The 24,877-nt window shown below is 39.7% G+C and overlaps 1 protein-coding gene across 3 annotated transcripts in view; it reads right to left on the reverse strand.

Annotated features, from left to right (window-relative positions):
* Positions 1-24,877, reverse strand: part of PDE8B (phosphodiesterase 8B) — a 157,748-nt gene that overhangs the window by 31,090 nt on the left and 101,781 nt on the right. For all 3 annotated transcript variants that reach the window (XM_074952686.1, XM_074952687.1, XM_074952688.1), the window contains exons 6-11: positions 24,037-24,125; positions 17,251-17,329; positions 15,678-15,818; positions 11,636-11,724; positions 10,762-10,822; positions 1,884-1,935 (exon numbers count right to left, since the gene is read on the reverse strand). In XM_074952686.1, coding sequence (XP_074808787.1) covers positions 1,884-1,935; positions 10,762-10,822; positions 11,636-11,724; positions 15,678-15,818; positions 17,251-17,329; positions 24,037-24,125 — 511 coding nt within the window. The remainder of the gene's footprint in view (positions 1-1,883; positions 1,936-10,761; positions 10,823-11,635; positions 11,725-15,677; positions 15,819-17,250; positions 17,330-24,036; positions 24,126-24,877) is intronic.

Raw genomic sequence — 24,877 nt, forward strand, 5'->3', positions numbered from 1 at the left:
GTTTTATCTTATTCCACACAGTGGTGAAAGTTTGAAAGCCACTCTCCTGAATTTACTGAGTTGCACTGAGGGATCAAGATCCCAGCTCCTCTGTCTTGCTACTAGTTGTGATTACTGCTGCTGACTGGGTTATTACACCTACAAACTGTGCATGCAGCTATACCATCATCCCTTCTCCCCACCTGTTTGTTCACCCACCTGCTATTATTGGTTTAAAATGGCAGATCATTTAGATCAATAAAAGATGTTTACAACCCTAAAAACTGATCTTGTGCCTCTTCCTCCTCAGATAAAATACTTTTATTACATAATAGTGCATGTTTTCTGAAAAAGTGAATGTCTTAGCTTTATTTCCTTCTCCCACTTCCCCGGGATACTGGGATACATTGAATAACTTTTGTGACAAACTTTTGGCTGAGAACTTGAACATAATGACTTTCTGCAGGGAGACTAGATGTACAAAATCAGAATCATAGGACTGGAAGAGACCTCAAGAGGTCTTCTAGTCCAGTCCCCATCACTCAAGGTAGGACAAAATATTATCTAGACCATCCGTGACAGGTGTTTGTTTTACCTGCTCTTGAAAATCTCCAACAATTAAGATTCCACAATCTCCCTAGGCAATTTATTCTACTGCTTAACCACCCTGACAGTTAGGAAGTTTTTCCTAATGTCCAACCGAAACCTCCCTTGCTGCAATTTAAGCCCATTGCTTCTTGTCCTATCCTCAGAGGTTAACAAGAACAATTCTTCTCCCTCCTCCTTGTAACAACCTTTTATGTATGTAACTTACTTACATGGAAATTACAAGTAACTGCTTCAAAGAGAAACTGCTGAGCTTCAGTTCATTTGCAAATTTGACACCATCAGCTCAGGATTAAACAAAGACTGTGAATGGCTAGCCAACTACAAAAGCAGTTTCTCCTCCCTTGGTGTTCACACCTCAACTGCTAGGAGAGGACCTCATCCTCCCTGATTGAACTAACCTCGTTATTCCTAGCCTGATTCTTGCTTGCATATTTATACCTGCCTCTGGAAACTTCCACTACATGCATCCGACGAAGTGGGTATTCACCCACAAAAGCTTATGCTCCAATACGTCTGTTAGTCTATAAGGTGCCACAGGACTCTTTGCATAATGAATGCATCTTCCATTTCATTCATGATTAAATTTTAACTGTCCTTAAATGATGTAAAGGAAAGTTGAAAAATAGTTAAAATGAATACAATTTGGCTTGTAACCAAACAACATGACATGGGGTAGGAAACCTAAGAAATGCAAGCAAAGGAACCAATGTCGGATTAGGAATTAGAAAGCAGGAATTCCCAACTTTCAGCCCTGTATTCAACAACATCTCATTCACAACACCAAGAATACACCAGAACTGGCTCTTTAGAGGAGAGTCAGCCATACATAGACAAGTTTTAGTGACCCATTTGCTTTTCTTCCAGCCTAACTTGTCCTAAAATGGTCCTAATTTGGAAGGTTTTAGGCCAAATCCTCCATTGGCATAAATCAGTATAGCACCCTTCAGTTCAGGCCGTAGATCTATGCCAATTTATACCAGCTAAAGATCTGACCCACTGTTAAATACACCTACAACTGTTGTATTTTAACTCTGAGCACCAGCTAAGTGCTCTACGCCATAAAATAAAGGTAATATAAAAGTGGGGATTATTACTCAAAACTTGTTTATAAGTGATACACGTTGTTTAGCAGTACGTTGCCAATTGGCCTCAGTCAGTCATGGGCCAGGTTCTCTGATGGGGGAACACCACTGGACTGAACAGAATGGAGCTACGCTGATTTATACTAGCGAAGAATCTGGCCTCATTTTTTTTTAAATGAAGAAGCGTATGTAGATAAATGATCATATTCTAACCTGCCTGTGAATTGTCTCCTGCATACTTCTCATCACGATGAATCTTGTAGAGCTGAAGTTGTACCAAAAGTAAAATATATAAAAAAGAAAACATTTTAAAGGGTTACATTCAATATGATCCTCAACAAGCACTGTCCAATTATTTGCAAGAATTTTTTAAAAAAGATTCCATAGATATAATTGCATTTTAAGAAGAAAGAGCAACAATTGGAGAGGCCACAAGCACACGGCATAGGAAATGACAAATACTGTTGTGCTTTTATGCATTATGAGTGCTTTTCTGTTTGATGCCTGTGACTGTAAGGGAACAGACATTCATTTTTAATTGTGTTTTCCTAAGTCAGTCACCCTGAAATACTGACTTCCCTCAATAAAAAGTAAAAAAATATCAGGTACTTTTTGCCTACTCTACTGTAATTTAAAAACTGATTTCCTGGTACTGTATAAACCAATTTTACAAATACATTTTCAAGGACCAGTGATGCACTGGCCTTGTGAAAAATCCCTTGGGTGGGGAAATTCCCTGATTCTGATGAAGTTTGCTACATGTTCCTGGATAATGTTTTATCATCTTCATTGATCATAGGATTATTAAGATCTTTTTTTCTTTTTTGGCACTGGAGTGCACCAGATTGCTCCACTCTCTGTATTTAAATATTTCTCTCTTTTTGGGCAAGATATCATCACTTCCTTATTATGTTTTCACATAAACACCAGATTTCAAATTACACAGATTGAACACTACTCTGTAATATGCTCTGTTTGTTTCCAGGAATAAAGTATACACTTCTCAGGCAGAATAGACGTAACAGAATTAAATTGCCACATCATGTTGTCTCATTCTTTGGTTATGGATTTTAGAAAGTATTTTTGCTGAAGTGGGATAACAAGTGAACAGATCGCTCAGTCTCAGAACCCTCCTCTCTACAGGCATGCACACCTCTATTTATATGCGGCTATACAATACTAAAGGGGAAAGTTTGTTAGAGCCCCTCATTAAAACAATAGGACATTGTATTTTACTCTAGTCACACTAGTAGTAGAGCTGAGTGAAGTTGTCTGTCCAAACCATTTTTTGCTCAAAAATACAGATTTAGGTTAACTGAAACATTGTGTGAATTCACCAAAATGTTTGGTCACCTACCCAGACCCGCACCCCCAAAGTTTGTTGTTGTTTTTTTTTTGAAAGAATCAAAACATTTCAGTGTTTTCAAAATGAAACATTTTGATGTTTCGATTAGAAACTACTATTAATTTTGAATTTTACTATAATTTTAAAAAGATTAAACTCAAAACCAAAACATCTTGTGTGACCCAAAACAAATTCACCCAGGACCATTTTTTTGGTTCAGCCAGCAAACCAAAAAAGCCCCCAACCAGTTATTCACAGAGCTCTAACTAAGAGCTCAGTTTTGCCACCCTTGCTCATGGTGATTAGTACCCTACTCTGACCAAACGCATCATCCACCCTATGCCAGTGCATTAGGTTCTGCAGGAGCATGACATTTATGGTAGTGAGTTGGTAAGTCACCTGACTTGCTACCTCTGAGTTAGAGGGAATCATGTGGGGCTGCACCTAGCCCTGAGCAGCCTGCATACGGTCTGTCTGACATAGCATGCTGCAATATACAAATGAAGGAGGAGTCACCAAAGAAAGCAATGGGTGTATGCAAATGGACACTGTCAACATACCCTAGGTCAGCAGCGGCTAGTAGCATGTACATGCCAAGTGTTTTAACCTGTGTCGTCCACAGCTACAGTAGTTTGCCCTGCCAGCTGCATTCAACGAAGGAATGTGGCAGCTCACACAGGACAAATGGTCAGCTAACCCTCAGTATCCTTTTGGGACAAGAGAGGTGAGCCCAAGGACAGTGCTAGAGCATCCCCAGCCACTCCGAGGAGACAGGGCCGCTCAAAGCTTCACAATACAGGTGAAGGCAGACTTTCCCAAGAACTTCTAGAATCGCTGTAGGCCTCTCTGGGTTGTAATGCCAAATCTGTCCCTTTTACATCCTTGGGGGGTGCAACAGAAGCCATTCCCATGCCTTATGCCCACAAAATGTACTGCAAGGGCATGACATAGCTTACACCATTATAGGAGTAGTTTGAGCAGTCACCTGGGCTCCACAGGGCCTGCCTCATTGCCCTCTGTGAGCAGTCCCATCAACAGGACTACTTACGTAGTAAGGTATGGAGTACTTGTGGCACCTTAGAGACTAACAAATTTATTTAATTTAATAAGCTCACGAAAGCTTATGCTCTAATAAATTTGTTAGTCTCTAAGGTGCCACAAGTACTCCTTTTCTTTTTATGGATACAGACTAACACGGCTGCTACTCTGAAACCTATAGTAAGGTATGACTCTCTGTGGGTGCAGGTGGCAGCACTGGGCCCCAAATGAGGGATAGAGCCTGCTTAATTGTTCACATCCACCACGTTGAAAAGAAGGGGTGGGGGAGAAGAGGCAGAAACAGGAGCAAGGAACAAACTATTTCACAATGGTTATTCAGAATGAATAATGCCAGAAAGGGTTACAATAGCCTAAACAGGATATCCTTTGATCAAAGAATGTTTTGCTGGGTTAGTTTTTTGTTATGGCCTAAAGCAATATGCCATGGCAAAGTATGGTGTGAAATGATGCCACGTCAAATGTTGTATCAGTGAAAGCATGTGAGATATTTAACAACTATCAAATGTTTTTCACAAAAATTTCTGTGGCAGGGAGATAAGGCTTTTTTTTGGCTAAAAAATAATTCAAGGAGTTTTGACAAGCTTCATGGCAATGTCGAGGTGATGTTTACCGCGCACATCCCACTGCTACAGTGTGCGCAAAAGCAGCTGCTGTGGGCTCAAACTGAAAGTTCTCTGGGGAATAGTTTGAACCCTTAGGGAATCAAATTCCTAGACTGTACAGACAAAGGTGAGCACTGTGATAATCTAATCTGATCACCTGCATCACACAGGCCATAGGACTTGGGTGAATTCATTCCTATTTGAACTTGAGTACACCTTTCAGAAAAACATCCAATCTTGATTTTAAAGTGTCTAGTGATGAAGACTCCACCACAACCCTTGGTTAATTGTTCCACTGATTAATGACCCTCACTGTTAAAAACGTGCATCTTATTTCTTGTTTGAATTTGTCCAGCTTCAACTTCCAGCCACTGGATTGTGTTATACCTTTGTCTGCAAAGGAGAAGGCTCTTCCATTATAATATTTGTTTCCCATACAAATATTTATACATTGTGATCAAGTCACCCCTTAACGATCTCTTCTCTCTTTACTGCACATTGCGGGGGACACATCAGTGGTCACTCTGTTTAACAGGAAGCCTCCATCCACTATTCCTGTCAGTGCCCCAGTAAAAGACAGATACTAGTTCTGAATACATTTCCCCTTCCCTCAGCCCTTCCTCCCCCTGCAAGCAAGAATTCTCCCAGCTGGCCTGAAAGAAAGAAGGGAGATTACACATTTAATGTTGAGCCAATTGGTTGCTAGGGGAGAGGCAGGTGGGAATTTGAACATCAGGCTGGATACTACAAGGCCCCAACCCAACAAAGCATGTATTGACTGTGTTTCTTTTTAAGCATGAGTAATGAATTCCCATTCACAAATCTTTACTATACTGCAGTCTTTACTATAATCTTGTACCCAGAAATAAAGTTTTCTATGCACAAATCCTTCATATGTTTTTTCTCTGTGACAAGTCTGATGTACAAATACATACCATAGAGACTACCACGTAGAAGCCTATCTAAAATGACATCCCTGATAAAGTGTAACAAATGGCAAAAAACAAATGTAATTTATTTTCACATTTTAAAAAAAGTGGACAATGCATTAGAATTTAAGAAGGTGTGTGTGTCTGTGTGTAAAGTCTGAAGTGTTAAATGCAAGCAGTTTTAGGGTATATTTTCACTTGGAGCTGGCGGCGTGTGACCCTCAGAACTCCTGAATCCCAGCTGGCAAGGGATTCACTGTCATGTAACAGCAACTCCTAGCAGGCCTGACAAACTCACTACAGCTAACATATTGCTTTCATAGTATTTATTCATAAAGAGTGTTGTGTAAGATCTTAAATGAAAGCCAGGATCATGCTGGTTAATAATATTGTGTGATGTATGTAGGGATGATATTTAAGGGGTTGTGTATATGTACTGAAAATATATCCTGAGTGTCTGTATCAAGATATGAGTCACCAGCAGAGACAGGTTTTCACTCAGACCAGGAGTGTTTGTCCATCTAGCAACTGACATGTAAATTAAGCATTGTATTATTTCACAATGGGCTAGAGTTGCCAGGTGTCCTGTTTTCAAGGCTGACAAACTGCAGCTCTATCAAACAAACATTTAACCCCTTAGGGGGAAATCTACTTTATTAAACAGGAAAGATAAGCACTGATAAGGATTGTGTTTTATGTTATATCTGTAACCCTTTTTGTTTCCACTCACTATCCTTACTCACTAGCTCTTAAAACTTAATCCTTAATAATAAACTATAAATATATTTGAGTTATGCTGTTATAAAGGACCTGACCCTGAGTGGTACCAGTCAAGCTGTGTGTGTACTATTCCTCCAGGGACAGCCTACCTGGTCATTTCTGAGCATCCCGTGACATGGGCTGCATACAGTAGGGACCACTCCAAGGACTTGGGGGTTGGTGTGTGCCTATCACTAGCCTGCACAGAGAGGGTGAGGTCTGTGGAGACATGGAAGTCAGGGCTTGTGCTGCCAGAGCCTGGTGGTTTCAGGGAGTTGAACCACAGAAGGCACAGACAAGACTGCTTCACACCAAGGGCAGGGGGTGGTGAAGTGCCTCACAACCTGAGGACCCCAGGAATGTCACAAGATGTCATTCCAGCATGAGGCGACATACCTGCGCTAGCTCTGACTGAGCTAGTGTGCACAAAACAGAGCGTAAATACTGGTGCAAGCTGTGAGTGGGGCTAGCCACCCCAAGTAGGTACCCATCCAAGATACTACGCAGAACACCATCCTTGTAATAATGTGACTAAATGCTGGGACTCATTTATTCCATAATTAAAGGCCTTTGTTTCATCTGTGACTCTCTCAGCAATAAAAACCATTTGATATTAAGACCATGAATTATGCTTGAACTGTAGATGGATTCATACATTATAGACTTATGACAACTCCAGTGGAGTTACTGCAGACTTGAACAGACAGCAAAATCCAGCCCGGTCAATTGCTGATCTTGCTTTTAGGAACAAATTGCCCTTTCTGACCATAATTGGATTACAGGAATTGAACAAATGCCCCCAAAGTCCAGCGATTTATTTTTGATGCTGGGTCACTGTTCTGGCCCAAATTTTATTAACGTACCCATAATCCCTCAGTCTGGTCATTCAGTGTGCTGTTGTACAGCTCAGCAAGTAAGAAGTTCATCTAGGTACCTCATCATCAGGCAAAAATCTACCAATATGAGGCACACTAGTGGGGAGCACAACACTAAAAGGTAAGTGGGGATCTGCAGAGCCATGATCTCTACACAGGACAAGACAGCTCAGTGAAACTTGGAGGCACCACACTACACAGTGCATGTTACTGCTGTTTCAAAAGGTAGCAGCATGTGCTTTCTCCTAGTACCTGCTCTCATGCCTGCAAGCTAACTGAACATGCCCCCTTACCACCAGTCGTGCTAGGTGCAGTGATTAACCATATGCCTTGGCTAGCTTTAGAGAAGTGCTGATATCTTGCTTTCCATAATCTCAGCTTCCATTTTAACAAATGTAAGTCTCTAGCTGTTATGGTTATGAAGAATCTCAAAAACGTGCACCTGGGGTAACCACTGCAGAGACGAGTCCGACTTAAGAACCAAGAAAATAGCGCTGAGAAGAATGAACTGACCCATTCAGTGAGGGTAGTTCACCATTAGAACTACTTACCAAGGGTCGGGGTAGATTCTCCATCACCGAAAATATTTAAGTCAAGATTGGATGTTTTTCTAAAAGATATGCTCTAGTTCAAACAGGAATTAATTCAGGGAAATTTTAAGGCCTGTGTTATACAGGAGGTCAGACCAGATGATTGCAATGTACTGTCTGGCTTTAAAATCTACCAATCTCGGCATTTACTCCTGTGCCTGCTGACCATTTAAATGACAACACTGTTAACTGTTTCATTCCTCATGTGAAAAGGAGAGAGTGGGTCACAGGTCAGCACAATTTTCTGTGAGTGAGGTCTTGTTTTGGTGCCAGTTGTGACTGGTGTCTGGATCCCAATCAAACAGGAGCCAAGCCCAAGGAGCCTAGCAGAGACCATGGATATAGTGAAGCTCCCTGGAGAACCAGGCAACACAGGATCAGACAGGGAACATCTGCACAGCGAGTGGTATCTTATTTTGTGAATTTGAATACTGTATTAATCACACATCAAAGAAGCTGTCAATGTAAACATCAAATGAAATAAACGAGCAGTGTTGTCTTCCTAAATCTGCACAAGAGTCTGAAAACTAGCTCTGGGAAGTATGCATGCCCCATGTATCTGAATGGGTTGTTAGTTCCAAAATGAAACAATTTAAATGTCAACATTAGGCTCGTCAACATTAAGGATACACCCACTTTACACTTTGGTAAAGAGTCACTTTACACCAGTGCAGCCCATCTTACCTAGAGATTGCTGACCAGTGCCAAAAATCCTTAATGTATACAAGCCATTTGTTAACTATTTCATTCCTGATCAGTTTGACAGAATCATCTCAGAATATTCTAAACCCACAATCCCAAAACTGCCTCCTCATACTTTCCTGGATGCCAAACCCCCAAACTGCCACACACCCAGCCTTCAGCTTTCCCCTTGACTACTTTTACAACATACTGATGTATTTTCAATAGAAATCCTGCACCATATTGAAAATTAAAAGTGTGGGGGCAGAAAAAATATTTTAATTTAATATCTAATTAAACAACACATGAGACATTGTAATAATTTTATTTTTTACTTCCATTTAATTCAATAAAGGATTCAATTTTATTTTTCCTGAGGCTACAAATGAATTTCCAGTCTACCATACTAATGCTGAACAAACACAGAAGTTGGCACAAAAATTCAGTTATGCTTGTAACAGCCTAAGCTGGATCTTGCCTTCCCTTTTTTAAACCTATCTGTGCCACCAGAGGGTGCAAATCTGCAATGTCTGAATCCAGTGAACAAAATCATTCCTCTCAACTTATTATTTCAAAATAGTCTATTTTTATAAAGAGCTGTTTGAATTTGTGGCCCTACCTAAGGACACATTCCCAGCCCCAATGAGCCTGCAATCTCAATAAAAACTTCTTTTGAAATTTCCTTCAATATCGTAGCGTGCTTAACATCCTGGTACAAACAAGAGAGGTTCTTAGTTGTGAATTCAAAAGACTAGCTAATTAACCACAGTTTTGTAAGAAAAGAATTAAATTTTCTATTGATCAAAGCAAGCTTTATCTAACTTCACTTGAACATAATGGCCTTAGCTTGTTTTTTTTGTAGGGCCTTTAACCCTCCATGGGTGATGCTTTCTTTTAGTCCTTGATCCTCAAACCTCGAGGGCAGACCCCAGCAGCCTTGTAGAGCCCCCCTGAAGTAACATGTCAAGGGAGAGGCAAAGGGGCATCAGGGTCTGCCCAGGCTAATTAGCTTGAAGGCTGAGGTGGCCTTTGTTTTCAAATAACTATTCAAATATCAGAAATCAAAACCTTAATAATAGATGCTGCTGCCAGCTCTGCCTATAATATGCTCAATGTTAATTCAGTTTTAGATCCAAGGTTTTATATACAAGAAGGTTTTATATGTACACTTTTCCATATATTTTTTAACTCACTTGTGTTGACCAGGTCAATGAACAGAGAGACTGAAGACTACAGAAAAACAAAAATGAACCGCACAGGATTTTGTTGGTGTTGTTTTTAAATTATGTCCTTTACTGCCACTTTATACACATGGCTTCAACTTTTTCTTGCTTATTTCTGCATTAGCAAGATCAGGTGTGTATACACTGTTTTTTATTGGTGAGTGTGCAATATATAGAAAAACTTCAGGCACACCTCACTGAAAATTACACTTCTCTAACCTCTCTCATCATTCACCCCTTCCCTTTTAGAGCTATGGAAGCAGGCAGGATTTTGTCCAGAGGGCTTAATTTTAACTGATAGGGCAAAGTCTGCCCTCTAGAACATATCTTTATTTCATCCAAGGGCAGAAGTTGTCAGACAGTGTATTGATATGGGTGAAGCACATTGTAATAGTTAAGAGTAAGAGTTAACCAGGACTGGCTTTGTCCACATTAAGAGCAAAAATATATTTAACACTGTGCTAGTTCAAATGGGTTATAGTCAGCATATTTTCTAACATGGTACATTTTCCAAGTATACCCTAGACCTAGAAGAAGGCCTAGTTTACCTGTCAGCACATCCCCCCCAGGTTGCAGGTTAGAGAAGGATCTAGCTCCCTAGCTTGTTACTGTGTGTGCTGATGTCTTTAGCTGGGGCACGCAGCTCTAGTTCAAAGGGACAGCAAGGAGAACTCTAGAATGCATCCCCAAGGCCTGAACCATCAAATCATGCTCTGGATGGCTAGATTCATGCTTCAGGAGAGCACAGATCTCTGTTCCCATTCACCGTACCAGCCAGCGAAGAGTGTGGCCCTATGTAATATAAAGCGTGGCTGACTAGAAAAAGCTGTTCTTAAAGTAAATACAAAAGTCTTCTTGCTTGTTCAAATAAGGGTACATGGTCTTCAACATTTTTAAAGAGTATCTGACTTTATCTTTTTGTTTTAGAAGTTGTCTACTATACCAATTGTAAAGAGAAAAGTGGCAAAAAGTTAATGAAAAGGCCTGATAACACAGACATATTACACATTACAAAGGAAATACAGTACCTGTTTATTGTTTTCATTGGTACAGCACAGCTTCTTGATGGACACAAAATGTCTAATTTTCCTAACAACACAAATAATTGATTGTTATTCAATTGAATGGTTAAGACAGAAGCGAAATGACATGATCACATTAACACACTATCAGCACTGCTGTCTAAAGCGGACCTTAGTGACCATATATGACAACCAAAAGCATAAAACATATTACCAGGTGAAGAGCATTTGTTATATTTCATAGCCAAGTTCTGCCCTTGGATCCTCATGTCATTTACTCCTGTGGTAGGTGCATATGCACATCTGAAGGAAGAATTTAACCCTGTGCATAATATGCTGCAATTATGAGTACATGCAAGCATGTGCATGCATGATGAGCGGAATGGGAAGCCTTTACTTAGACTATTGATCCCCATGAATTGTTCACAGTCTGTTTGGATTTTTGAGAAGGTAATTTTAAAAGTTGTTTTTATTCTTTTTATGTAGTGTTCACCTAAACATTGGATTTGCAGTTTTCTGTATTAGTGACATTGTTACACTTCATTAAAATTGCTATTTCTCCTCTTCCCCCTCCCCCCAGTTTTACATGCAATTCTTTGAGCCACAATCTGCGCTGACGTACACAATGAGTAATTGCATTGACTTCAGTGGGGCTGCAATGGATGTACATCACAGAATTTCACCCTCGAGTGTTCAGCTTTGATAATTTGTTATTGATTCCCTAGGCAGAAAACAAAGAATAAGCAATAGCTTATTGTACATTTATCTATGTCACTCTATTAATGAGCACATTGGGGTTTCCATACCAAGGTCGCTGGGGACATAAAATAGTTTGGTTAACACACTACTCAAAATAAAGTGTACCTTTTGGGTAACTTACCCTCCCTGACCAATCACCGGTATTATCCTCACATGTTGTTGGATACTGTCTCCTGATTTTCTTCTTGCATAGTAAACCCCTTGCCATTCCTAAATCAATGTAATGAAAACTGCTTTCAAGGATACTTCGGGTCACATTAAATTAAATAATATACTAGTGTGGTCGATTAATTGCAGTTAACTCACACGATTAACTCAAAAAAACTTAATCGCGATTAATCACAGTTTTAATCACACTGTTAAACAATAGACTATCAATTGAAATATATTAAATATTTTGGATGTTTTTCTACATTTTCCATATATATTGTATTCTGTGTTGTAATTGAAATCAAAGTGTATATTATTTTTGATTGCAAATATTTGCACTGTAAAAATGATAAACAAAAGAAACAGTATTTTTCAATTCACCTCATACAAGTACTGTCGTGCAATCTCTGTCGTGAAAGTGCAATTTACAAATGTAGATTTTTTTTGTTAACTGCACTCAAAAACAAAACAACGTAAAACTTTAGCATCTACAAGTCCACTCAGTCCTACTTCTTGTTCAGCCAATCGCTAAGACAAACAAGTTTGTTTACATTTACAGGAGATAATGCTGCCCTCTTCTTATTTACAATGTCACCAGAAAGTGAGAACAGGCATTTGCATGGCATTTTTGTAGCCAAGGTATTTACGTGCCAGATATGCCCCATTCGTATGCCCCTTCATGCTTCAGCCACCATTCCAGAGGACATGCTTCCATGCTGATGACGCTCGTTAAAAAACTAATGCATTAATTAAATTTGTGACTGATCTTGTTGGGGGAGAATTGTATGTCCCCTGCTCTGTTTTCATCTGCATTCTGTCATATATTTCATGTTATAGCACTTGGATGATGACTCAAGACATGTGTTCATTTTAAGAACACTTTCACTGCAGATTTGACAAAATGCAAAGAAGGTACCAATGTGAGATTTCTACAGATAGCTACAGTACTTGACCCAAGGTTTAAGAATCTGAAGTGCCTTCCGAAATCTGAGGGGGACGAGGGGTGGAGCATGCTTTCAGAAGTCTTAAAAGAGCAACACACTGACACGGAAACTACAGAACCCGAACCACTAAAGAAGAAAATCAACCTTCTGTTGGTGGCATCTGACTCAGATAATGAAAATGAACATGCGCCAGTCCGCACAGCTCTGCATTGTTATTGAGCAGAACCTGCCATCAGCATGGATGCATGTCCTTTGGAATGGTCGTTGAAGCATGAAGGGACATATGAATCTTTAGCACATCTGGCACGTAAATATCTTGTGACACTGGCTATAATGGTGCCGTGCAATTGCCTGTTCTCGCTTTCAGGGGACATTTTAAATAAGGAGAAGGCAGTATTATCTCCTGTAAATGCAAACAAACTTGTTTGTCTGAGCGATTGGCTGAACAAATAGGAGGACTGAGTGAACTTGCAGGCTCTAACATTTTACATTGTTTTATTTTTGAATGCAGGGTTTCTTTGTACATAATTCTACATTTGTAAGTTCAACTTTCATGATAAAGAGATTGCACTACAGTACTTGTATTAGGTGAATTGAAAAATACTATTTCTTTTGTTTTTTTACAGTGCAAATACTTGTAATCAAAAATAAACTGAGCACTGTATGCTTTGTATTTTGTGTTGTAATTGAAATCATTATATTTGAAAATGTAAAAAAATCCAAAAATATTTAAATAAATTGTATTCTATTATTGTTTCACAGTGCTATTAACTTTTTTAATCGCTTGACAGCCCTATAATATACCCATGATTATTTTTTAAATCATAATCAGTGGAGAACCTTTCAGAGCACCATGTTTGACACATATTTTACAGAAATAATTGTGGTGTGAAAGTTAGCCATGCATTTCTTTTGAAAAGGAATTATATGAGATTTATATTTGATTCCTACCATTTCTCCTAGAGATACCTACTGTGTTTCCCTCTACTGACCTCTGGCAGGCAGCATCCTGCTCCACCTCTATCCTGTTTCCACTGTACCCAGGGCCCTTCAGACCAGCACAGGGAAGGGGCAGAATTTGTTGGTGACATGCTTTACTGCACATTTTGCAGACCGAATTACATTATGGATATGCCCTAACAGCTCCATACTTAAGTTCATAATAAGATAAAAATCACGCAAGACAAAAAAGCAAAAAAATGTTTAACTAAAAAAGGACCCCAACTCCCCCTCCCAACAAACAAAAAACTAAACACCTTTCAAAACTGGAAGGTTTTTCAGCCAGCTCTATACTGGGTAAACAAACAAAAACAAAACCAGAATGAAATTTTTAGGACACTTACGGAAAAAAATAGTCCCTTTTCCTGTTGAAAAAAGTTCAATTTTTTCAATTAGCTCTAGATTAGAATTTTAAGCAGGATGAAAATCCCTCTATTTCATACTAATGATTGAATTATGCTCTTAAATTTAACACAATATTTTTTAAATAACTAACATCAGTAGGAACATTTTAAAAAGTGATTTCATTTTGAAATTCCCTTCACTTTCCACCCTCAGGAGCCTCATTATTTTTAAGATTCCTCCACCTAAAAAAAGTGACCACAGATTCCAGATTTCACACAAACACAGACAGTAACACTGTCTCAGGGATAAGGCCGATTTAAACTTTTAAACAAAGACTTACTCTCCTTATTCATCAGAACCCACTTTAGCCCAACGAAGAAAAGCCAACAGGCCAGCAGTGTTGCTAACTCTCATGATTTATCATAAGTCTTGTGATGTCTTCTGTTTTTCTTAAAGATAGAGTCATGTGATTACATGAGAATCTCAGCTTTAATTTAAAAGGTTCTATCCTTCATGATTGTAGAGAAGGTCTGGAAAATGTGACCAAAAAGGCTCAAAAACAGAAGGAAAATTCCACCCCCTCCCCTAAAAAATTACTATTTTAAAAATCTCGTGGTTTTTTTAAAGCCAGTCTTGTGGTTTTTGACTATCTGAGGTTGGCAGTATTGGAAGCCGTCAGATTTGCCTGCTACTTCTGTTCTCAGAAGCTGTCTGGTCTGCCTCCCTAAGACCCTGCTGTGCTGTTCCCATACCAGTCTCTTCACCAGTCCTGAACGGTGAGACAGGCTCAGTCATTAGGAAATCCTGACCTTTCACAATCCTGCTTTTTATCCTCATCCTCCCTGCAGATCATTGGCAGTTAAGGGCTCCACCAAGCACGGCTCTCTGGTATCCCTAGGAGCAGACTCTGGAAGTCACAGGCTAGTGATTGGGGGTGGGTCTGTGCATGGAGGGAATCATGGGGTTAGGGCTATGGGTGGATCGGAATCTCTCCCATTTAAGTGAAGAACACAACACCTATTGACTTCAATGTGTGCAGGTTGGATCAAAAGTGACGTCTCCACAATAAGAAATCCACAAGGTCTGTCAGCTTTGCTGGTTGCCTCTCGGTAGCCCAAAACTGAACAAGAGAAGTCACTTTTGGCATCTGTAGATGAGCTCTCTTTTGGAATATGGCACACCTGGAACGGTGTAGTAGGAAATGCCATTTTCATGGCCAGACAGACAGACAAGAACTTTAAATGGTACACTAAAGATTAATCCCAGATCCTGGGTTGTCCCTGCACTGTGTTTGGTGCAGCTTGGAGCAGGGAGAGGAGAGGGACAAAAGGCATCATTAAGCCACATTTATCATCCCCTTGCCCCCCAATCCTGGGGCAGCTGACTAGCAGTCCAGCCCCTAGCATAAAGTAGGCTGCTCCACTTTGTGCCGGCTGCCCACAGGGCAATTAGGGTAGCTGGACATCACCAGAGCACAGGGATTCCCTTTATAAAGGGGACTGGGAGATGGGTATCATTGAAGCAGTGGCCCTGTGCCACCAGAGGATTCCCCAGAGGACTAGATTCTCAGGTTTGCCAGCTCCTTTGTGTGGAACAGGGACCAAGGTCTGGCCCCACATACGTGATTTATCAGAAGAACTGGGACATGTCACATTTTCAGTCCAGAAGAACATAACATGGCAGTATAGAAATAGAATATTTTGTGTAATTTTATTATTTACCTACCTTTCCTTTTTTGATACACATATTGATAGTGTCTAAAAGGTCTGCACGGTTTTTATCACTTTTTGGTAGCTCAGTAAGCTCCTTTCCCATAAGCTCTCCTTTGTGATAGCCCATCATCCGTTCAAAGGCTGGGTTAACATACTGTCAAAATAGAGGTCCTTAAATTTTAGTCCAGCATGCGAAAAAGGAAAGTACTGAGAGAAAAGATCTACTCAAACCTAAATATAAAAATGTTCTGTGATACCGAGTGAAATGCCCTACTGTACATTATACTAATAAATTTTTGCTGTAAGAATGCACATTGTATAGCCCAGACTATTCCTCTTACCAAACCAAGGAACTTGCTGATGGGCCTGACCTTGCTCCTGCTGAAGTCAATAAGGTTTTGAATGGACCCTAATTCACGTGTAACATGTGAAGAAGCAGAAATAAGACAAGGGACTGCAAATTAATGCAGAATTTGTCCAAAGTACTTTAATTAAAAAACAAAAACAAACCAACATATATTATTCAATATGCCAGAATTAGAGCTTGGTGAGTTATTCATAGCAAATAATTTAATTTAGCCATTTTCTTTGCCAATTATCCATTAACAATTTAAAAAAACCCCAAAACCCTATAAATAAGCGCCTACGGGTATTAAAGACAAAAGATTCTTAAACAATCAAACTTACTCACAAAAGTTTGCACCAAACAAGTAAAAAGGCTTGCAAGTACTGTACTGCTAAAGCAAAGACATGATTTTCATTCCAAAGAATATTCTCAAATATTGCCATATTTGCTCAGCATTAATGGATCTGTAGCTGAAGGCCTACAGTATGTCCTGTGAAAACAACAATTTGAGTTCTGATGCTATGGTCAAATTATGTATTGCACAACTGCTGTAAATTTTGTCCATTTTCTGGAACTCTACATCACATTACAAAGTGTCCCATTTTGATTTGCACTGTTAGCCATGCTAACAGAAATAACAAGCATCAAGGAATCATGAGGAAAGAGTGAAAGAGAAAAATAGTGGGGGAAAAGGGCCTTGCTATTCATCCTGCATAACAGTGAATAGTCTGTATGAAGCCATAACTGCACTCTCATTTAGTGGGGGTGTCCATCCTCATGCTTTTGATGCCAAGTATCATGGAAGTGGCAAAAATTACAAAAAAGATCTCAAATTAGGGAGAGGAGACGGGCAAAAGAAAAACGAAGTAAAAATTATATAAATACTTGACTGTCAAGACCATCTTACTCTGTTATGTACTATACATTGTAAATGTATTACTTTATTAGGATTTTTCACAATCAATCTTTCTGGCTTTGTATTAAGAAGACATAATGCATAATATTGGGGACAGCTTTTAAATCATATTTCTGATAGCTCAATGAAGGAAGACCTTACAAATACAGCAAATAGTAATATGCAAAGAAACAAATAGATCATCATATTTGCTTTCATTTATTAAACCTTTCCAACAGGCAATGAAATCAAAACATGAAAATACAGCAAAGCATAAGGAATAAAAGGAGACAGTTTTTCCTCCTTACCAACCATATATTCTAATAAATGATATATTTTCCATACCTGAATAACATGTTCTTCACTGGTTATTTCTATAGCTTCATGACAATGGTCTAGAGCTGTAAACACTGAATTACAAGCCCTGCAATTAGCAAATGAATCACATTAGTTTTACCGATATTACAATTGTCACTGGTAACTCTAGTATGCAGTTACACTGTATGCATAAGTGGGTGATTCATGTACAAAATCTGTTTTGACAAAACTATGTAATCATCTCTATTATAATAATTGAAAATTCAGTTTTCATACATTTCTGACATTCAAGTGTTTTTATTGTTATTCACAATATAAAAGTTACCATCCTCTTAATAGCAAGTTCTCTTTTCTGAACAAGCTTTAAACTGAACAACCAGAGTGTCTATGGAGGGGTGTGTATTATTGGGGAAACAGTGGACATGAAATTTTCTAATGAAGACTGCCTTCCAGTTTGGGTCTCTACAGAAGGCCTGTGGCACTGCTAATAAAAGACTGGACAAACTTCTGTTCAGTGTTTCAGAACAAGTTGAAAGCATAAAGCCATTTCAGTGGCCTAACACATGCAGAAGATACTCAGCATTTCTGTTGAACTGAATCTTTTATATGGCAGATATTAGTTACATTCATTACAACATGAAGTATGCAAAAACCAAAACCGTAGGCCTTTGGATAATAGTTTAGTCAGAGCCAAGGTTAAGAAAGCAACATTTCAGTTTTCAGGCATGTGTATCTTGCGAACAATACACAAATTACCAAGGAAACCCAACAAAAGTCTCTCCTGAGTTGATCACCACTTTATAAAGGATGTCCTGGCAACCAAAACAGCTTCATTATGTATGGGGTTTTTTTTTTAAATCATATAGTACAACTAATTTAGTTTGAAGTGTTGGGAGCCCCCTTGCTGATCTACTAGTAGCTAAAAGAAATATGAAGTCAGTCTCCCTGCAAGAAAACAAATTGGAATGTTTTAATTGCTCCCATGTTATTATTAAGACCAAAATATTTAGTTTCAATAACTTTAATAGGGACTCAAACCAGAAATTCAAAATTTTTCTTTGATTTTTTATGTAACACCTGCTGAAGTCATTGGGCCAAATCCTGGGTCCTTTGGAAAGATTGAATGGCAGCAGAACCTGTAAAGTTCTTTTGTGTGGAGAGGTTCCTAGCTAGGAAGACAATGCTCTCCCTCCCTTACAGTGATCATATGTCCAGTCCTAGTCTTTCATATGGCTTCCTCTGGGTCCCAGGACACCTGAAATGTCTCAGTTTTCATTTCAGCAGTCAATGTTCCAAAAAACCCCAATAAGCCTACAAATGTCTGTTCAAGACATATTGCTATACCAAGCAAAATTTTCTCTTTGTTTACCAGAAACAAACAGTCCCATGAAATGTGTGATGAAATGCATTTGGAGTGAAGAGAAAAGTCAAGTGAACATAAACACCATCAAACTGTTTGTGATGCTGGCAGACCAGGTGCCAGCTCATGCCAAGGCCCCTAGGCCTCACTGAAAACTGACAAATGATTAACTGGAAACCAGTCTGGCTCACCTGTGTGTTAGCATGGTTAAAACAGATGTGTTACATTTATAAGAATGTGTTTAGTATTTGGACTTTATGAAATGTGTGTGAGTTGCTGCATTAATTAATCTCACTTATATCATCTCTATCCCATGTTATAAAGGTAATATTTAAATGTTTTCTCTGTAACTACAAAGGTATTAGCTATGAAGCTGGACACCCCCTACAGTCAGGAGAGAAGCATTACCTAGTATGAATTACTAGTTTACCATAAAAGGTGTCATTTCCTGCCCAACAAGAGAAGGCCTATTGATAAAAGACGAACCATTGTGGAACATCAATGGACAAAAGACTTTGCTGATTGCTTCCCTCCCACCCCCATGAAGAGGGGATGTTCACAAACCCTCATCCCACCACAGTTTGAACTCTGGGGGAAGGGAATAAAAATCCCTGATATGTATCACTATGCTGCTTGGAATTTGGAGAAGGCAACATTTCTAAGCTTAAACAAGGGATCCCCAAGCAGGTTAGCTTGGGTTGGATCTAAAGGACACACAGTTTGAACATTACAACAGCCTCTATTACCTTTTGAAGCCCAAGAGGGCTGTCTGTGACTCCATGTTAAGGCATTTCTAGTGCTTGAGGAATTCACACTTGATACTTGGCTGATGGAATCTACTTATAGAACACACAACCAGGTTGGGGTTTGTACCCTGGTTTGTAACAGTCTGCCCTGAGGTTGGCATCCATTTTCATGAGCCACTCTAGACAGCCCGACCCTGTTCTTTTACCCAAAGTGAGTTTAATGACAGTTATTCAGTGTTTTATGATGAATTCCTTCAGAAACACTAAGTTACTGGAAAAAAATCCTCCACTCTGAGAAATATGCACATCTCTGAGTCAGAAGCTGGCAGTAATGACGCCAGCACACAGAAATAGTTTACTTTTGTGTGACTATTTCATAACTATATAAGTGTTGCCACAAAAGGGTCTTGGTTTATGAGACTCAGGAATCTCTTGGCGTCAACTGGCAGCAGGCACTGCTGGAGGGGCGCAGAGAGTTCTACAGGGATCCCTGGGTCAGATACATGCATAGTAATTCACTGAAGGGTAATATGTGAGGTCTCTACCAAGAGCCAGTGGCCTACTGATCATAATAAATCACTGTGAAATGTATGTACAGACAATATTAAAGGAGTTACGTGTCTGTACAGAAAATTATTTTCTTGAGGCAGGTAACCAGGAGGTGGGGTGGGAGGGATAGCTCAGTAGTTTGAGCATTGGCCTGCTAAACCCAGGGTTGTGAGTTCAGTCCTTGAGGGGGCCATTTTAGGGATCTGGGGCAAAAATTGGGGATTGGTCCTGCTTTGAGCAGGGGGTTGGACTAGATGACCTCCTGAGGTCCCTTCCAACCCTGAAATTCTATGATTCTATGAGTCTATGACATGTCTCAGACAGGTTACTTTCAAGCAGGATGTAACAGATGCTTCTCTCTCTGTCTGGTCATGTATGTATTGGGCATTGCATATCTCACAATGGATGCTTGTTTGCATACTGAGCCAAATGCTAATCAAGAAATTACAAAATCTTTGAGAGGAAATTTTACATCCTGAATCTTTCACTGAGGAGGCAAACTGACAGCGTGACTTGTCTCATGAATGGAAGTTCACAGCCAAGCCTGTCTGTAAAACACTTCAAGGGCTTTGGGTGAGCATTGCTCTGTAAGACATGAAAGTATCTAGTTAAGCAAGTCTAGGTTGTAGAATGTGTTTTATGATTTTGATATGTAATCAACTGTTTCCAATATCTTTACTTGCAATCACTTGAATCTCTCTACCTTGTTAAATAAATTTACTTGTTTTCACTATAAACATATCTACGTGTTTAGCAGAGCAGTGATCTGAGGTGAAACACGTAATCAGGGCTGTATAGCTTCTTCGGAAGCAGCGATTCTGTGAATACTCCAAGTGTCCAGTGGAACAGGGGCCGGACACTCCAGGGAGATGCTTGGGCAGTTTGGGGTGCTCCTTTCACTAGCCTGTAAAGAGAGCACATGGCCTGCGTAGGCCTAGAGGTCAGGGCTTGTGTTGCCTGTGACTGATGGAGTCAGGGAGCTGACCCTCACCAGGCACAGACAAAACTTCCTCATGCTAAGGGTAGGTGGTAGTGAGGTGCCCACAACCCTGGTATATATACACATAATCTCACAACAAATTCCCAAGGGTACCCAGGGTTGTGGGCACCTCACTACCACCTACCTATAGGTTATATGGGTGTGTGTATATACAGATGTATATACACACACCCACATAATCTATATATTATACACACACACAATATTACTATAGTACATGAAACAATGAATTCACACTTGGATAATGTTGATCAATAATTTGGCTCCTGAACCACTGAGATCTGAGTATCAGTGAGTTAACTGAAGCGGTCTCTGGGGGCTGATGTCTGCATTGGCCGTAGCAAACCAAAAAATGTTGCATCCAGACATTAAGTGGCTTTTTGAGATCATTCTCAGTTAAAGTCGTGGATTTAAAACCAGGTAGAGTCAAACTGAGAGGTGTGGGAAAGGTGTAAGATACACATCAGTAATATTCAAGTGGGTGGAAATAGGTTTAAGGGGGACTAAGTTTACGTAACTTATGCCTTACAAAGCAAGAAAATAGTGTAAATTCAAGTCCAGGGTCAGTCTGCTTTACCTTGCATCTTCTTACACCCTCATGTTAGGTGCTTGCCTACTACACACACGTCTTCTGGTTCCTCAGTGTTAGTTACAGCAACTTAGATCCACTTAGAGCTTGTCTACATGGTGCAGCAGAGTGTGACAGGAGGGTGCGATTTCTAAAGCTTACTAAATTGCTGAGCTCTAACTGTCCCATGTAGACCCTGCTGATGAATGTGAAAAGGTACCAGTTTGTTTGAAACAGAGCTACATTAATGCAGTCTCTGTGGTCCAAATTCAGAGGGGATACTGAGGTGCAACTCACATTAAGTGGATGAAAATATCAACACAGTTTCTATTTGATTAAAGACTAATTGCTTTCCAAATTATTTCTTTTTAAGTTGAAGGCATTTTTTAGAGTTATGCAGATGCAAAAAAGCAGTGCTTTAGTATTCATTTTGTTGTTATGGCTTGTAAAACTACGGAAAACTGAATGAGAAAGGGGAGAGCACAGCTCAGTTCCTTTAAAGAATGTAGGTGAAGGAATATCCATAGATTTGGTAGATTAATTACCTCCAGAGACTAACACACTGGCTTCAAAGCGTAATGAGGACTTTAAGCTTTCTTTGGCTGATGGCTTTATTTTCAATAAAGCTGTAGAAAAATTTGATAATCAATATGACTCATGTTCCCTGGATTTGGGAATTCAATTACTTATATTAATTATTAATACTGTTCATGCAGAGGTGTTCAGGCTGTCTTAGTGTTCTGTCCTTGGGAGCTATAATTCTACATATTAAAACATCCTGTTTTTGTACTCTTTAAACAAGCAGGATGTAATGATTATTGGAAAAGGAAACAAATGAAAACAGAACAGGAAGCATGAGGGCATGTTCAATGTGCTGACATGAAACTAATGCCTATTGACCTTTTTAATAATTCTTTGTTTCTTTATTCCTGTACATTCCAGACAAGTGCTAGAAGACAGATGCAAGTGCCTAGGAAGTTTTAAGCCTAAAGGGTGCAAAAAGACTAATTAGGTTGATTAATTAACTATCTGAGAATAGTTAAGTGGGGTATTTTCATGTATTTAGAGTTTCTGGCAGGATTCTGACTTCGCACATTGCTGGGCAATAGGTCTCTATTATCATAGTACATACGGAGTTTGGAGGTGGTAGTCTGAAAATTACACCAAATTATCTGGAAAGGTTTCCTTTTATACTGTCATTACAGATTATATTCCATTAGCCTTATTGCAGACTACAGATACTGTATATAGGCTATATTAAGCTTTTGGTAAAAGCTAAGTTTTCTATTACACTTATTTTGAATTCTGCATTCCTTTGCTTTCACACTGTAGTAACTGGTGTGCCCTTCCAAGCACCATCCAATAGCATGCATGTCTGTGCAAATTTCAAGGCCACCTCAAGATCCATTTGAAATCAAGGCCCTAAAAGATCTCCATCTCAACAGCAAAAGTAGATTCTGCAAAGAGGGTCTGCTCCTGCTTCCCTTGACCTAGATCAGGGGTCTCAAACTCAAATGACCACGAGGGACACATGAGGACTAGTACACTGGCCCAAGGGCCACACCACTGACCCCCCAACCCGCTGCCCTGGCCCCACCCCCACTCCACCCCTTCCGTGAGGCCCTGCCTCTGCCCCGCCTCTTCCCACCCCTTCCCTGCCCCCATTCCAACCCCTTCCCTGAAATCCCTCCTGCCCCCAGTGCGTGCCGGGACGAAGCCGCTCTAGGTAAATACTGAGGGGGCGGGGGTGCCACGGGGAGCCTGCGGGCCACAGGAAATAACCCTGGGGGCTGCATGCGGCCCACGGGCCGCACGGGACCCCTGACTTAGATGGTGACGGATCAGGCCAATTAATGAAAGATGTTTATAGCATTCCTGTAGCGTGAACTCAAATTCACAGAAAAGATGTTCTTTTCCAGAGGTCACCACTGTAGATTACTCCTCTTCAATATTTTTGGAAAGATTAAATATTGTTTCTTTTCTGCTACAGTTTATTTATGAATTTCAACAAGTTTTTTATATACATAGATGATTGAGTATATATTTTGCACCCCCCTCCTCTCTGTTAAACTAGTTATAATAAACAAAGCCTATAATGGAATACCATCACTGTGGGACAATTCCTTACAGAGGCCAGACTCTCACTGAGATCAATACAAGGTTTGCTCAAATGAAGAATGAGTAAAAACGGAGTAAAAAGGCATCAGGATCTGGCTCTAGATTGAATTATAGTGTATGCACCATGTATACAAGACCAGACAAATTTCATATCAAACCCCATCCCACCAGCTGAATTGTACATTGCTCTTTCACACTATTTCAACTAGAATGATAAATATACAAACTGGCCTCACTCTGATCTATAGGGGGGACTTTAGCAAGGGGAGCTGCACTGTGGCCTAAATTCACTATAAGCCATATCAAGGCAAGTGGGGCACAAAAACCCATCAGAACTGATGATGACAAATAATCACCTCTGACAGGTTTTCTTAATACAGAGTGCAGTATATGGAACCCACAAGGAGGCAGATGCACAAACAAGTAATTGGACAATAAAAGTTTATGTTCATTTTTTTATGCTTCTACATACCGTAGTTTAAACTGTGACCGCACCTCCCCATGTTCTATTTGAATCAATTCATTGTAACAGGCAATTACGTTGCTATTCTCCATAAATCTCTGGAAAAGAATCAGAGACAGTACATGAAAAGTCTGATTACTTTAAAACCTTTATTTATACTTCTGTGCCTAGAAGCACTAATCTTTTGAACCTTTATTGGTATCCTTTGTGGCTAATGCTCTAACAATCTTTTCCACCGTATTGATTTTCTAATTGTCAAGACAGTAATGTACAAAGCAAGTGAGGTAATATGCTAAGTAACTGCACATTTTCTTGTTTGGTTTTAGGAAGCCAGCTAAATAGATAATTATAAAAAATAAAAACCTGATCCAGAACCTATATTCAAGGACTTTTCATATTGCATGTCCATCATTTATTTCTGAAAAGAAATGGAATTCCTGAGAAACATGTACAATATTCACATTAATACCAAATTAATCTATGATGAGCTCTGGCCTTCCACTTTATTCCAAGTAAACTCACAATGGTCCAAAACTGACAAGGAGTAGGAAGCATAGTCTATGTCTGGTCTCATTGAAGTCCAAGGGACTCCTCAGCGTGAGTATGGCTGGTAGAACCTGGCTTATAAAGGATGCTTGAAGTACTGAGCACACTGACAGTGGTCAAGAAAAAGAGGATAGCAAAGGGTAATATCTGTACACTCCAAAAGTGAGAATAGTTTTGGTTTCTTTCCCCCACCCCCTCTCTGGCAAATACAGCATCCAGTCCTACTCCCACTGAAGTCCAGAGAGTTTTGCCATGGACTATTAGGGGAGAAGAATCTGGCTCTTTGATTTCAGTTACAGTGAAC

The sequence above is a fragment of the Natator depressus genome, chromosome 5 (assembly GCF_965152275.1).
Source record: "Natator depressus isolate rNatDep1 chromosome 5, rNatDep2.hap1, whole genome shotgun sequence".
NCBI classification, from domain to species: domain Eukaryota; kingdom Metazoa; phylum Chordata; order Testudines; family Cheloniidae; genus Natator; species Natator depressus.